This window comes from Falco peregrinus, chromosome 5 (genome assembly GCF_023634155.1).
Source record: "Falco peregrinus isolate bFalPer1 chromosome 5, bFalPer1.pri, whole genome shotgun sequence".
Taxonomy (NCBI): Eukaryota; Metazoa; Chordata; class Aves; order Falconiformes; family Falconidae; genus Falco; species Falco peregrinus.
The window spans coordinates 88,622,818-88,639,130 of record NC_073725.1 but is presented as its reverse complement, the minus strand read 5'-3'; the positions used below and the strand labels follow the sequence as shown (position 1 = coordinate 88,639,130).

At 53.6% G+C, this 16,313-nt stretch overlaps 1 protein-coding gene across 1 annotated transcript in view; it reads left to right on the top strand.

Annotated features, from left to right (window-relative positions):
• Nucleotides 1–1,878: 1,878 nt before the first annotated feature.
• HS3ST6 (heparan sulfate-glucosamine 3-sulfotransferase 6) overlaps nt 1,879–16,313 on the top strand; it is a 40,577-nt gene continuing 26,142 nt past the window's right edge. Inside the window, exon 1 of the mRNA XM_055805510.1 lies at nt 1,879–2,278. Coding sequence (XP_055661485.1) covers nt 1,917–2,278 — 362 coding nt within the window. The 5' untranslated portion in view covers nt 1,879–1,916. The remainder of the gene's footprint in view (nt 2,279–16,313) is intronic.

Here is a 16,313-nt window from a genome sequence, read left to right as displayed (position 1 = left end):
GTCACCTTGCAGCTGTGCCATTGTACAAGCATGCCACGGTGCAGCTGTGGCAGCATACAGCTGTGCAGCAGCATCGCTGCCTCCCGAAGCCACTGGCTTTGCTCAGCTCTGCACTCCCTCTGGTCTCAGCCCACAGAGCTCCCCCTCCCTGCTGTGCTCCAGCTCTTGCAAGGCTCAGGGGATCTAATTATAAAAAGAGCTAATTATATTAATAGGTTAATTAAGACTGTGCTGATTTCAGATACCAAAAAGGAAGGCTTTAGCACAAGGCTGGAAATCAGCCTCAGTGTTTTGAGGCGTGTGGTGGGATGGACCCTGGGGCAGTTGAGTGAAGCCAGAGCGGGTCTGAGGCACGATGGCCCCAGGGGACCCCCAGGCATGGGCACCCCACGGCTGGGTCTTGGCTGTGTTGCGTTTGGTGATGGCACAGGAGGGCAGGAGCAAGCCAGGATGCTGCCGTTGCTGCACGTGAGGCCCAGGCCTGCCCAACGGTACCCAGGGATGCTGCCTGTGGGGTCCAGCTCCCACGTGTCACTGATTGCTGGACAGGATTTATTTAGCACCCGGGATGCAGACTGCTCTGGCACCCAGGGAATGGGGTTCCTGCAGCAGGAAAACCACCTCACCCCACTCCACTGTCCATTACCCATGGACATTTTAAATCACACCACGGAAACTGCTGCTTTTAGGCTTATTTTGGAAGGTGCAAGGGAATGGGTGGAAACCCAGGGCTGTCCTTCCCATCCCAAACAATAAATACATGTGCATTGGGTTTGTGTTTCCACACCTGCAGCAGCAGCTCTTGCAGCCCAATTAGCGCTGCCTCACCTGGTGCCGCTGGCTAATTGCATGGCACTGGGCTGCCATCCTGGCCACAGCTTGCTATTTCCCGCCCGGTGCCTGCCTGGGAACCTGCACCACTGCCGAGCCGCAGCCCTTCGCGTGATGGCAACGGTTGAAAATACCCGCTGCAGCCCTGGAAGTTGGAGGCAGGGGAGAAAATCAGGTGGGAAAAGATGTGAGAAGATGGGAAAAGATGGGAAAAGATACATGGGAAAAGATGGGGGAAGATGATGGGGGAAGGTGGGAAAAGACAAGAAAACATGGGAAATCATGGGAAAAGATACATGGGAAAAGATGGGAGAAGATGATGGGGAAGATGTGAGAAGATGCGAAAAGACAGGAAAACATGGGAAAAGACAGGAAAAGATTGGGAAGACGATGGGTGAAGATGTGAGAAGATGGGAAAAGAGGAAAACATGGGAAAAGACGGGAAAATATTGGGAATATGATGGGCGAAGATGTGAGAAGATGCAAAAAGACAGGAAAACATGGGGAAAGACGGGAAAAGATCGGGAAGATGATGGGCGAAGAAGTGAGAAGATGTGAAAAGACAGGAAAACATGGGAAAAGACGGGAAAAGATCGGGAAGATGATGGGCGAAGATGTGAGAAGATGGGAAAAGAGGAAAACATGGGAAAAGACGGGAAAAGATACACGGGAAAAGACGGGGGAAGATGATGTGAGAAGATGCGAAAAGACAGGAAAACATGGGAAAAGATGGGAAAAGACGGGAAAAGATGAGAAATCTCGGGAAAACACGGGAAAACGCATCCCGCCGGCGCGCTGGGGCTGGGAGCGCTTCCCTCCGCCGCGGCGGGGGCGGGGGCGTGCGGGGGCTGCCCGGGGCCGGGGGCTGCCCCGCCGGTGCCCCACGCGTGTCCCGCGCCCTCCCCCGCCCCGCGGGTGGGCGTGGGGGCGGCGCGCGAGGGGCGGGCCGGGCCGGGCCGGGTGGGCGCGGGGAGGGGTCGGGCCGGGAGCGCGCGGAGCGGCGCGGAGGGGAGCGCGGGAGGCGGGGGGGGGGGCGGGGGGGGGGCGCGGGATGCGCTGCCCGGCGGGGCCGGGAGCGGCCCCCGATGGGATGTAGCGGGCGGCTGCTGGGACCCGTCGGGGGCCGCCGCGCCTCGCTGCTCCTCACCATGATCCTCTTCTTCACCTACTTCTTCTACTGCCTGCCGGGGCCCTGCGAGCCGCTGCCGCCCGCCCTGCTGCTGCCGCCCGCCGCGCTCCCCGACGGCGCGGGGCCGGGGGCGGCGGGGCCGGGGCCGGGGGCGGCGGGGGGCAGCCGGCGGTTCCCCCAGGCCATCATCGTGGGCGTGAAGAAGGGCGGGACGCGGGCGCTGCTGGAGTTCCTGCGGGCGCACCCCGGGGTGCGGGCGGTGGGCGCCGAGCCCCACTTCTTCGACAGGTGCTACGAGAAAGGGCTGCGCTGGTACAGGTAACGGCGGCGGGGCGGCGGAGGGGGGGGGCTCCGGCAGGCGGTGATTGAGCGCCGAGCCGCGTTTAATTGCTTCCCGTGCAGCGATGGGGTTGTTCTGCAACAGGCTGGTCCGGGCGCGGCAGGTCCCGGGGGATAACGGGGGTTCAAGGGGCTGGGATGGCGGGGGGGGGCAGGACGGGGGGGGACGCACACGGATGCGAGTCCCTGGCGGGGATGCGGCTGGAGCCGAGCTGCGGGATCCCGGGGGTGGCAGCTTTGACCCCCGCTTCGCTGGGCTGGGGGCCGCTGCTGAAGTGGGGAGCAGTGGGAGTGCGAGAGCCGGTCCCGTGTCCCCCCGTGTCCCCCATCCCACAGCTCAGCCAGCCGGGGACAGGTGGTAGGACGGCCGGCAGCAGAAATTTGCTTTTTTTTAATTATCCAGGCTTTGCGATTTTAACCTTTAACGCTTTATTCTCAGCCATCCCACTGTTTCCCCACTGGGTTCCTTTAGGAATTATTTTATTCGAGTGGCTTATAAAAATAAAGGGAGCGAGGACCTGGGCTTGCAGGAGCGGGTTTGATCCTCGCTGCACCTCGGAACAGGGAGCCAGCGGAGGGGAGGGTAAACCAGTATCGCCCAAATTCCTCGGTAGGTTTGTGTCAAAGGGCAGAGCTGTATTGATTCAAGGGACTTGGTTGGGTTTTGAGGATTTCAATAGAATTGAACTCTTCAGGCGATAAAGCCTTCGGAAGAGCAGCTACTGTGCATGTGGTGTCTATTAAACTCCCGTCTCCTGGCCAGCTCCGGAGTGGCCGGGCCAAATGAAGCCGGAGCTCTAAGTCCCTTGAAGCCAGTGAAAGAATCTGGTCCGTTATTTTGAAGAGAGTCCAAATGTGTAGATTTGTAAAAGTACGGCGGTGTTCTCGGTGAAAACATCTGAAAATAATAAAAGGAGTAGCTCTCCCTGTCCTTCCTGCCTCTCCATCCTATTCTCCCCGAGCCCCGCGGGAATACTGTATTTCTTACATGCTCTTAATGTTTCCCGATGTTTTGGGGGAGGCTGCAAATTTGGCAGTCCTCGCCAAAATAATAACCTGTGAAAATCAGCGTGTTTAATGGAAAGTGTAATTTTAGTGGTAATTTTACACGCAGGATTTCGGCTCTGTAAGACCACATCTGGGCTGTAAAGTTATTGACTTAACACACCTTCAAACACAGTAAGTAGCGCACTTATTTTTATGACTGTATTAATATTGCCGTGATTTATTAGCTCATTTCTCAGTTCCATTTGTATCTACGCTGCTCTAGAAACAATAATGATGATAACTAATCTTTTTGGGCGAGGATTACAAGATAGATCGTGCTTGGCAGAATGGGAGTTTAATGACTGTGAGCACATAATTAAAGTGTGGAAGATCGAACGTTTTCATATCGCTCGCCATAGTCCAGTGAGACGTTTGCAGGATGGACCACACTGAGAGAAGAATAAATAAATCTTAGTTTTGGATTGCTGTGTAGTGAGTTTTTAGTGCTGTAAGTGCTTGCAGGGAGCCTGGCCTGATACCAGCGAGATGTTTTAAGATGATTCTGCATATGGTTATGGTAAATTTGGAGAAATCGAGCAGGGAAGGTTTTCGGTGCGGCCAGATGCAGCACGGGGAAGTGCTGTGCTGTGCTGGGAAGAAGTTGCATCCTTCCTAGTGAGAAAAAAAATCAGTAGATGTTTTGCTTTAACTCTGCATAGAATAAGTGTGTTTTCAATCCCATGCACAACTATTTTCCTTAGTTTTCTCTTCTCTTTGCCTCTCTTGTTTTGTCTTCCTATAAGACCTTCCTATACTGAGGGGTTTTTTTCCTCCAGAAAGCCAGACAGAGCTAAATGTTTAAAGCTGGGGTGTGTTGGAGCGGAGGAAAATAGAAGTTGGACAGAAGTTCAGGTTTTTCCAATGAGTATCTCAAAGTGGTGTAAACATTTTTAAAATATTTGAACTTGCTAGGAAACCAAAATTACACCAACTGCTTTTCATGCCAAGATATTTGGCCTGAAGGCACCTGTAGGTCGTTGCTTGTCTTAAGTAAATGTGGGGGAAAAAATATTCCCTTGGAAATATTGCCACAGAATTATTTTGTTCTTTCTTGGTCGTTCAGTCCTGTAGCAGTTTCACTGCTGGAGTATCTGCTTGTGGGTGCCGAGTAGTTTACGTTATAATGTTGTAAGCTACTGACTGAAACCATCTATTCTTACTGAGTGTTTTATTTTATTTAAATTTGAAATAGCCCAAAGTCCCTTTTTTTTGGAGTAGTTTTTTTTGCTAGTGAAAAGAAGATGGTCTGCAAAAGCAGCAAGCATCTCGTGCAAAATTCCTTGAGTTATTATAGGTTTAGCTAATTATGAGGAGATTAAACACCTTTTCTAGACTGCAACATAAATTACCTAGTGGATAATCCAAGCATAACGTGACATTTTATCCTAAAGCAAAACACTGTTTTATTTTTTTTGGCACTCAGTACTGCCTCATATAAACATAAATAAAAAGAAGACGTGATGGTGGCGTGCCTGCCCCTGTGCTGGCGCAGCGCTCCGGGGAGCGCGGGTGTCCCGTTTGGGGACCAGGGGGACGTGTTGGCTGGCTGGGCCATCTTTGGGGGAGTGTGGGCGATGGCCAACGGGAGGAACGTAACTGAACCTGAGATGTTTGCGGGTGATATTTAGAACATCATTGCAAAAATCTGAAGAGACATCCAGCCTGACGGTGCGGGGCCAAATTCTGCCCTTGCTGGTGTGAATTGCGAAAAACTGCGTTTGTGGGCCAAGTCATTGCAGAGTGTAAGGGGTGTAACCCCCTCTCTGTCTGCAGAGCAGCACCTGCGTTGAGCTCAGGGACCTCTGTGTGAGGGGGAACAGAGTCGAGGTCACCAGCAGCATTTGGGGTGCTCGAGGCATTTGCATTTCATGCGATGCCTGTGCGAGCGGAGCTGTGGGCTCCATGCCCCAGTGGGCTCTCTGGCGGACACTGCTCCGCTGGTGACATTTGGGGGGTGTCACTGAGATCTTTGCCATGGGACTGTTCCCTTTTTGGCTGCCGGATCTGGGCTGGTTTTCCACGCAGCTGCCTGGTGTTGCTCAGGGGTTTGGACCGCTCCATCTGCCTTGCACTGTAATTCGGTGCAGCCTCGGCCGTGCCGGTGCTGCGGGGACAAGGGCTGGAGACAGGGCGGATAACAGCGGCTTTGGGGCATGCAGGCAGTGCAGGGACAGGGCTTTGCAGACACTGGTTTGCATCAGAGAGAGTTTGCGGGTATGGATGCTGAGGGCATCAGCCTGATGTAGCTTTTCCGAAGAATAGTTTCCTTGTCTCCATCTGCTGAAACTTTGCAGTGATGCTTTTCCTCTGTCTTGTGTTTCCAGGTATGATCTATCATCCGAGTCCCTCTTTTCCGCCTTCCCTTCCTGCTGTTTTTCCACTAGCCAAAGGGAGAATTACACAGGGCCAGGGCTCCCCGCGACCCTTGGCGTCCCGGGCGAAGCACACACAAGGCAGCAGCTGCTGGGATTGTGCTCTGGGCAACTGCGCCCTGGCCGGTGGAGCACACTGCAATTCATAGGAATTGTAAAGAATTCTTTATGTTTTCACGGTTTGGGCCAGAAGTAGTAAAATCTGCTATGGGATGGTTAGTCACAGTTGGCAACCGCCTGCCGGTGAGTGGCCAGGCTGGAGCAGGCACCGCCGCTGAGCATCCTCTGGTGCTGCAGAGCCATCCCAGAGCTCTGAACCTCTCGGAGGCTGAATTTAGCTTTTTATTGCCATTTTCCCTTTTGATCAGATGCAGCGCTTGCAGGTTTGCATGCAGGGGGAGGAACTTTTCATGTGGTTCGTCATGCATTACACTGTGCTTCTGTTAAACAGTGCTGGGGGGGTCCCAGCTTGGGAGCATCTGTGTGTGCCCGGGGGAGGCGGATGGAGAGAGCTGCTACATGCGATGTGGGTTTGTTGTGTTTTTCTGTGTTTCCCCCCCCACTTCAAACTCATTCATGGGAGCTAATAACGTTCTTGAAAGGCATCCAGGATTTCTTGAGCCAGACTTTGTTATCTCCGAACCTTGCAACCCTGAAGCCTTTGAGCGGCAGGGAAAGGACGCAGCTCCAGCGCTGCTCTTTTGACTTTTGCTGTGAGTGTTATTGGCAGTTGAAAAGTAGAGCTAAGTAGATGCCTTGAGGGGTTTTTGTGTGTGTTGTGATTGTACAGACAGATCAAGACACACTATAGCACAAGCTCTTGAATAAAACCTGACATTTCAGCTACTCTGGAGTCACCAGGCTGCGTTTTGGCACGGAGCTTGTATCCCTTTCCAGGGAGAGCTTTTCACAGGCGCGTTTAAGAAATACATAGGTGGGAAGAGACAAAAGAATCTTGTGAGGAGTCAGATGGCGATGCACTGAGACCTGCACCGGGACATTATCTTTATTCATTGACACCAGCTAATCTGGTCTCCTGATGGACTCACGTTTCAGGGCTCCGCAGCTGAGAGTGGCCCTTGTTTTTCTTGGTGCATTTGCAGAAACTCAGTCCTACAGCGTGCTTCTTGGGTTGATTACTTCGTGATCTCTTCTTTCTTTTTTTTTTAAACTTTCTTTACAAAAATAGAGCCTTTCTGTGTCAGCTTCCCCTATCCTCAGCCCCATGGTTGGAAAGTAAATCCTAAAATGCCAAGGAAAAATACGGGAAACCTGAGAAAAAGCTGTGATTTTGTAACTATGAAGAAGATGTTTTGAAGCTTTTATTTAATGGACAGTGGCTTGGATTTGCTTTTATGCAATGTTTAGGTCACAGCTCTACACTTAGTACAGGGCTTAAGCGCTGTGTGCGTCCATAGCAGCCAGCCAGGGCTCCCCGCGACGGCGTGCCCCTGTTTTACTGCACTGCCTGGGCTCGATGAGCGATCTGCAATACGTGCAAAGTTTGGTCTGCTGCAAACTGCTTTCACGTGGGATTAAAAATAGCTTTTACTGCCATGACGAGGAATTAACATTTGAAACTGTTTAAAGGCATCCGAGGCTGATGTTATTGAGGGCAGGCAGGGGGGCTGTGCCTGCCTTGTTTAGGGGGCTGTTCCCCCCGGCAGCGAGGGTGCGATGGGGCAAGGAGCATGACTTGGCCCTCCTGCCCCCCGCTTTCCCACTGACGTTATTCCCTTGCTTTCACGTGGCAGCTCCCAAGCTGTGTCCCCCATCCGAAGCCCACCGAAGCCCACGCAGTGGTGCTTGCTGGTGCCAGCAGGTCCGTGGCTCTGAGTTCCAGCCTGGCTCGGTGCAAGGTGACGCAGAGCCGGGTCGTTCCGCACGTCGGTACGTAGGTAGTGTCAGGCTGAGGCGGTTCAGGCGGCACGTTGGCTGCCGCTTCTGGGACAAACGCTGTGACTTGCAGAGTGGAACGAGTTGCGGTCTTCCCGAGCCAGGAAGGCTTTCCCTGTCGCTGTCTTTTAAATAAATGGTGGGTTTATATCCAGGCTGTGCAGTGGGGTGTGCAGGAGTGACCTGAGTGTCTAAAGGGTTTCCAGTGTTGCTATTGCAGGCTGCTTAAATCAATCCATAAAGCTGGACACCTAGAAATCATGGGGCTGGTTTTAAAAACGAATATTATGTGAACCAATACCTTTAGAAAATACTTCTGTATTCATGCCTTTTTTCTTGTGCTCCCCTGGTTACTCTTCTGTAACCTCAGGGGCCTGGAATTTAAGCGTATAAGCATAGACAGGTTTTTTTATCACTTACATGTAACTCTAGAGAACTTCTGAAAAGATGTCAAATATCATGAAAAGTTCACATACAGCAGTGAAAGCTGCGAGGTTTCTGTTGGTTAAATTATTGAGGGGCTGGAGAAATAGTCATCACGGAGTGAGAGTGAGTTTTGGAGTTTCTTCTTAGAAGTATTATGGGGTTTTTTCCTAGATTATTTTTAGATGCAGACAGTGACAGAAGGCGGAAAAGGCCAGTGGATTTAGAGGGTGCTTTTATGCAAGGAGAGACTATTACTTAAGAGAGTTCAAAGCTTATTTATAAAACGGTAATTACCATCCCCTGAGACGGAAGTGGGCAGCTCGCGTCGAGGCGAGGAGGGGGTTACAATAGTTAATTGGCAAATATGCTTAAAAGCTTCTTCCTGACCTTTTAAAAAACTTTTTGCTGAAACAGGCTCAGGCAGAGAGTGAAAACCTGACTAATGAAAGGCCAGGTTTAATACCAGGACTTAGCTCTAAATGGGTTTTCAAAGGGCTTTGGAAATCCTCCTGCTTAGGGAGCCAGCCGGCGTCAGAAGGATGCTCCCGTGTCCTACGTGACCACGCTCTGCCCCAGAATGAGGTGGGGCTCCAGGAGCTGGGCGAGACCCCAGCCTGGGGGCTTCTTCCCCACATCCCAGCTCTTGGGCTGGCTGGCGGGGCTCGGGCAGGCTGGCATCGCCGGAGCCCCTCGAGGTGGTCTGCTCTGCCCTCAGCCAGCTCCATGCAAGATGCCCCCGCTGCTGCCCTCCTCCGTGGAGCATCTCGGGCAGGTCGGTTTAATACCTGCCCTTGCTCCCATGCTGCGCTCTCGCCCTGCGGCGAGGACCAGCCGTGTGCGGTGGGCGCGATGGAGGTGCCGCGGGTGCCGGGGCAGTGAGGGGGTTGGCGAGCCCTGGCACCCCTGCCAGCCTGCCCTCCATACCCTGCTCCAGCAGCCTGAAAAATCATCAGCTTATTTACCTGGGAGTGGGCAGCAGAGGAACCAGCGGGACTCCTGGAGCCCCTTCTGTGCCTCCCACCACATTTTTCTGGTACATTTGTTTAGAAATTTATTAAAGTGAGGAGCAGAGGGATGTTCTGGATGGCTTCCTGGAAGCCTTTGGAAAGCACGTGGTTGAAAGCCTGGCTGGGAGGCATGGGGTGGAGGAAGCCTGGCCAGGTCTGGTCCAGACCAGCACCACTGGCCTGGTTTAAGCTGAGTCTTTCCTTGAAAGAGGATGTATGGGCTGGATGTGGGGATTCACAGCATGTGAAGCACAGGCCTCACTCCCCAGCAGCTTGCAGGGCTCCTGGGGACACCGTGTGTTGCTCTCATGAGCCAGGGTTTGCAGGGTCTGACTCGGATCTCTCTAGCGTCCTGTCTTACCCTGGGCTTGTCCAAATCCATCCCACTGAATGGAGTGGGTGGGTGGGGGACAACTCTGCTCTGTAATAGAGAAATGACAGACACATGGTGTTTGCACACAAGGAATATATTGCAGCTTTCTGCAGATGTGCTGGGAGCCCAGGGGAAGTGGATCTGGTACAGATCTGTGCAGAAGGCGCAGGTCTGATCCTGCACCGCTCCATTAGTTACCGGCGCTCTGCCTGAGCTCCTGGGCACCGTGTGTCTGGCATCACAGCATGTATCGTGCGTCCTGGGCTGCGGGGGGGTCCTGGGCCGTGCAGTCGGGGGCTTTCCTCTTGGCAAGGTCTGAGGCCCCAACGTGTTGGTGCTCAGGGCATGGTGTGCTCATGGCTGCTCAGGTTTTACATGCTCACCTTTTGTGGTAACAGTCCTGGGTGGAGAATTCACAGCAAATCATTTGGGTTTTTGCCTCCTCCTCCCCCTGCGCAGTGGCAGCTCGCAGATCACAGAAGTCTAAATGTCTTCAAAATTATTCATGCCTCTCTTAAGTGAGTCACTCTTGGTCTGAGAGTCGTTTGAAATGCAAATGGAGAATATTGCAGGCAGGCAGGCCATGGGGGCGGCAACCAGGGCACAGGCAGCGTGCCCGGCTAACTGGGTTTGAACCTGCAAGCCATCCCGATGCACTGGGTTGTGAACGCCTGATGCCGTGTGCTGCCGGTGTTTGCAGACAGCAGGGATGGCTCTGCCTGCGGAGGTCCAGGCTTTGCATGGCTGAGGTGCTCCAGAGCCACAGATCAAACAGAGCATGCCTGTTGTGGCACGGGTGCTGCTGGGGACACGAACCGCCCCGACCTGGAGCATGCAGAGGTCTGGGACCAGCACTGTTTGAGGCTCAGATATGGGGTGGAATGGCTGAAATGAGCTTCTCGTAAGCAGTTGCAGAAAACTTTGGCTGTTTGGGCTATTAAAGCACCAGCACAGAAATGTTTTAGGCGGCCAAGGGGAATGGCAGCACTTTGGGAGCGGGATGTGCTGCTGGGTTCTTCGGGAGTGATTCAGTATGACTGAGCGTGTCCCGCTGAGGGTATCCCACGGCCAGGCAGGGCTACTGGGGGAATGAAACACTCTCCCAGCCCAGCCAGCAGCTCTGCAGTGCTGGGGGTGGCACAGGCATCCCAGGCGGCCAAGATCGCTGTGCATGTTAACACACAAAATTGATTACAAGCAGGAGAGAATTACATTAATATAGTCACTTGTCACTGAGGTCTTATTAGTAATCTCCACTCATTAGTCTGGAGAGAATAAGGATGTGACCTTGTTAAGCGCCCTTGCTGAGGGAAAGGCTGACCACTTTGCTATTGATTTATTACTTAGCCCCTAAACAGCTCGGGTGAGCGTGTCCATGCCTGTGCACACCTACCTGTGGGCGCACAGGGGGTGTTCCTGTCATCGGGATAAAGAATTGCCCGTCTCCTCGCCCGTCCCTGCCTGCACCCTTTGGGCCAGTTCAGCGGGGGACTTAGCAGCTGCTTTTGGCAGGCGCCGTATTGTGCAAGAAAAAAACCCCCAACAACCAGGACCTGCCGGTGATTGATGGGAAGGGACAGGACAAGTGACAGGTCCCGTCCCTGGAGGCCACATCATGCCTCTGCCTCCTGCCCGGCACTGCATGGTGCTGCTCGGCAGGGGCTGGCAGACCCTCCTGCATCGCCCAACTTCCCAGCTGCTCCGGAGCCTGCAGCATCCCAAACCCCGGTCCTGGGGGGACCTGGGCAGTGGGCAGAGCTGCTGCCTGTCCCCCCGGCTCAGCTCCCTGCACCAGCACCCGGCCGAGGGCAGGATGGCTGCTCCGTGGGTGCAAGCAGGCTCTCTTCCTTGCTGCAGGTGAAATCAAGCCCACAAAGCAAACAGCCGCACAGCGAGGAGGGGACCCGGGAGCAGACCCCTGCCTCCCGACTGTGGCCAAGGAGGAGACCCGGGAGCAGACCCCTGCCTCCTGGCCGTGGCCGAAGGCCGAGCTGCCCGCGCTGTGCCCGAGCTGCCTCCGCAGCGCTCTGCCTCTCCGCACCCATGGGGCAGGGTCCCTCAGTGCCTCTGCTGCCTCTGCAGTCCTGTGTCAGATTGTTTTATTTTGTTTCCCTTTCTCAAGACAGGCTGTGGGTGCTGATCGTGCCCCAAAGGTTTCCCCTGTCTCTTCGTGCCCAACGCCTCGCACCACATGCCGTGCCGTTGTTCCCAGTCTTGCCTGTGCTGCTGAGCTCCCCTGTAATTCCAAGTGACAGCACACCCCCACGGACACCCTGCCAGGGATGAAATGTCAATAAGAGTGGAAGCGAAAGAAATCCTTCAATTACTGGGAGCGTGGAGGGGGCTCGATAAATGCCATTGATCAGATGCTTGTCAGCGCAATCCCTCATCACTGCCACTTGTCAATGGATGCTGTGGAGCGGGAGGGGACCGCTGGCCACCCGTCTCATCCCCAGCCGACACAGCCCCGTTGTGGTGGTGGCTCTCCAGGGCCGGGTGGGTTGCTGATGGCTGGGTAGAGCTTTTCCCAGCTGCTTGGACCTGGCTGGCCGGGACCTGCTGGCTGCATCCCTGCGAGCGACAGCCCGGTGGGGTGTGTAGCCAGGGCGGGCAGGGGGTTATTCTTCAACGAGAGCATCAGCTGCTTCCTCCGGGTGCTTTTATATTTCAGAAAATCATGTTCCTAAGCCACACAAGCCATGAGAAAAATTTCAAGGGGCTGCTGCCAAGTACTTTTGGCTGAGAATTTAGGTTTTGTTGAGGGAAGGGATCATTTGTCTCCATGAAAAGCCCATTTTGGGGGGAGGGAGGGAGCTGAACGTCCCCCCACAGTGTGAGACCCAAGCGTGACAACCTGCATCCGCTCTGCTGCCACCCGGGTGGCGCGGAGCTGCCGCTGGTGCCTCTCCTTCACAAAGGAGCCGGCAGGCAGGGGCTGGGCTGCTGCTGGGAAGAGAAGGGAGAAAAGCATCCCCAAGGACCTGATCCTGCCCTGCAGGGAGGGTGTGCTGCTGCCGGATCAGCACACGTGTTGGAGACAAGGGTCTGATGGTGATGGTGGGAGCATCCCAGTACTCAGGGCTGGGGCAGGGGCTGCGTGCAGGAGTGGGACCAAGCCTGCCATGGCCGGGTGCCATCCTGCCCTCACCTGCCAGGTTTTTCTGGGCTCCAGGCTGCGCCTGGCCGGCTCCTGCAGCTGAAGTCTTGCTTTATTATTTATTTGGAGCTTGTGTGAAGAGGGAGGTGTTCCAGAGGGATGGCAGTGCTCTGCAGCTGCCCAAGTTTGAAGCTCAGACCTTGTCTTAAGCAGCATGGGTTAGGTGCAAGGGTGGGGGTTATGAGCACTGGCAGATGGCTCCAGGTCACTCATGTGCCTCAGCTCCATGATTGGGGCTCTCCAGGTCCCTCGTTTTCTTCTAGTCGGTGATGAAGGCTGTCCCCAGTGCCCGCCCCCCCCCCCCCCCCCCCAGGCTCTAGTGCAGGTCCCTGTCTCTGCAGCATGCCCGGGCTGTTTTAGGAGACCACCAAGGACAACTGCTGCCACAGTCGCCCAGACCTGCCCTGGACCTCGGGTTGCAATGGCGGGGGTCACATTGCCCTGTGCTGGGCATTGCAGCTCATCTCTGGTGCTTCAGCTGCATCCCACGGGTGAGGGAAGGTGGCGTCGGAGCCTCGGGGAGGAGATGGGGCTGCTGAGTCTGGTGCAGCCTGCGCCGGTCCCAGTGGGTCGCCATAATTAGCCCAGGCATGGGCTGTGAGCTGGCGTGCCAGCTAATTACCTGCCACACAGATGGGAGGGATGTGTAGTGTGGGTGTGAGCCAGCCACCGTGTCCTCTCTGAGAGCGCGCTCGGTTTGATCCTGATCTTGTTACAAGGCGGATAACAAGTGATAGCTGTGTTCAGTTCTGATCTTGTTCTGTGTATTAAAAATTAATATTTCTCTGCTTTGAGGTGTATGGGGAAGCGTGTCAAGGTTTGCTGCATTCACGGGGCGGCTTACCAGGGATCACAGGAAGGGCTCTGCCTTGTAAAAGGTTCATAAAACTTGAGTTACTGAACAGGAACCTTGAACGAGCGATTCCTTTTTAGCATTAATCACTCTGGTGGCACAAGATCTCTTCTAAACGTTTTTTTCTAGGCAAACATTCTTTAAAGTAAAGGCAAATTCAGGCTTAAATCCTGCCCAGGTTAGGTGACAACCTGACTCCAGCTGTGTCCAGCTGTGGGAGCCTCATGTCAGCGTTACCATCACAGCTTGAGTGTTAACGTGCACCTTGCTGTTCAGGGGGTTCTGGCTGCGTGACATCGTAGGCTGAGGAATTACACAGCGGGGGGGTGGTGCATGTGTGATGTGCCCTGACCAGAAAACAGTCCCCAGACATCATCCTTCTGTTGGGTGAAGTTGGAGCCAAGTTCGGGATGGAGAGGAAGGGTAACCAGTACCCTTGGGGAAGAAATGTGGCTGTGAAGCTCTCCCGAGCTCAGCTGGGATGCTCTCAGGGTCAGATCCGGCACTTCACCCGGTAGCTGAACATACGTTTTGAAAGCACAGTCTGGGTGGAGGGCAACGTTGGGAACTCTTCTGGTTTTGCTATGAATCTCAAGAGGCTTGGTCGGTTTTTTGAGCTGTAGCTCCTGGAGTCCTGGGACAGGGAGAGTTTCAGTTCTTGCTTGAAGCAAGTATCTCCTGAAGACAAGAAAACTGAAGGCTCAGGAAACAGAAGTAAAGCTTTGGAGAACCATAAGCCATACATATGTGCAGGCTGTGTTTGAAGACAATCCCAATTTGAGCTGTGATTCAGCTGAAAGTGGTTAATATTCTTCTCACCTATAGAAAAACCTCGGCAGTTAGTTCTTGCAGAGTTATGAACCTGGTGGCTGCAGTTCAGGAGCCCCTGAGTGCCGGCAGCCCGGTGAAGGGTGGTGGCTCCACCATGGTCTGAAGATCTCAGGGGAGCAGCAGAAGGTGGAAGGATGCTGCGACGGAGCTGGGTGCCCCCACCGGCAGGCAGGTGGGTCGGCCCTGTGCCGGCTGGGGCGCCCCGTTACCCTAAGGCACTGCACATGATGCAGGACGTAGAACAACAACTTTAAAGAACAAGTCAAACTGTTGCCACTTCAAAACTAGTCTTAGAATTGATGCCAGGACTCCAACAGACTGATCCTCCTTTATTCTCCTTTTAATTAATTCCTTTGCCTGCAGTGAATTTCCATCTTTATTTCTGCTGCAATCAAAGGGACTGCGAGTAGCAAGGCTTGCATTAGGAACAGACTGATCCAACCTTTTTTTAATCTTCCTGTATCAGTTACTCGTCTTTTCCTTGTGCTGCCACGATGCATCTGAAGCACACATGCCAGGAGATGACTTGTCGAAGGAGAGATGGGGCATGCAAAGCCCTGGAGTCTGCTCTCAGCAGGTCTCCTTTGCTGGCAGTTTTGTATGGCAGCAAAGAGCAGGAGTCCAGATAAGCTTGCTCAGATACACAAATGGGCAATTATATGGTCACCTGAGAAGTGCCTGATGATTTATGGTGGTATTAAAAGGTGATGGTAAGAGTAGAAAAGATTTGTAACATCTGCATCGAAAACCCTGTCTGTGACCCTCACACCCCAGATACCAAGATATTAAATATCCAAACAGGCATTCAAGCCTGCGGATCGCTTTGACAGAGATCCCTGCACATCTGGTAACACTTGGCCTGATACTTAAGACCCTGGACAGTGTGTAATTAAACGTAATTCACTCCTTGCCCTGTTGCGGACACAAAGAGGCTGTTCCTGCTTGAAGGGCGGTCTTTGGAGGAGCCTTGTGGAGAAGGGATGTGCAACCTAAGCTGATGTGAAGGTGAAGATGTGCTCTGCTGGGGGATGAGAGTCATCTTGTGGGAAAGCTGTCATCTCCAGGTGGCAGAAGAGCCAGAGCTGGAGTTGTTGAGCTTGGTGGAAGCTAAGCCTGATCCCACCCAACAGCTCTATCTTCTTGCTAGTGATGACTGCAGCTCCAAAACGGCCTCTGTGGCTTGCAGGTTTCTTCCCATGTCCAACACTTGTGTGACAGCGTTGGCCATCCTTGGACAGACTGCTGGATCTCCTCATTCTCAGAAGGCTGCAGAGGTCCAGGGTGATGCTGTTGGCTCGGGCGGTGGGACCCTGCCTTGCTAGAGCAGTGCAGCATTCCACTTTCTCCCTTTTCTATCCCATTATCTGCACTTCTAGCTTCTGGTCCTCCTGGTCAGGTGTTCTGCTTGTTAAAGGGAAGAAATCGCAGCTGGAAGTGGAAGATGTAAAGAGTGGGCTGATCAGAGAGGATGGTTTGTGGTGCTACACCTTGACACGGGTGGCCTGAACATGTTATTGCATATCCTAGTGTACAGCAGAGCCTGCATGTGGTAGGGTGGAAGAGCAGTGTGGGATCTGAGAGAAAGCACTCATTTTGTGGACTCTTGTCCTCCGTGCCTTCACAGCTGGAGGGGGTCTCTCCTTCCAGACTCTGGCCAGCATGAATCCATAGGATGCTGTTGTTACCAGTGGGGTGATGCTGCTTTGCAGCAGTGGGGTTCCCAACTTGAAATTACATCTCAGTCTGCCAGAGCTGCCTTGTTTTGTGCAAACACTGATTTTTTAGGTGCAAGTGGAAGAAATCTGTTGGTGGAAGTGGCTCTGACAGGCATGTTCACTTGCTAGAAGACTGCACCATGCCGAACTCACAGCTTTGTGCTGAGCTGAAAATGAGCAGAGTGGAGAATGCACATGTTTTCAGAGAACAGGGGAGAGCTGGCAGTGGTGGGGATAAAAGCAACATATGTCTGATTGAATAAGTGGAGAAATGCAGGCCAGATGGCTGGAAATACTAAGAACTGTTTAATAATTTCTAAACTCTTTGCTCTCAGGA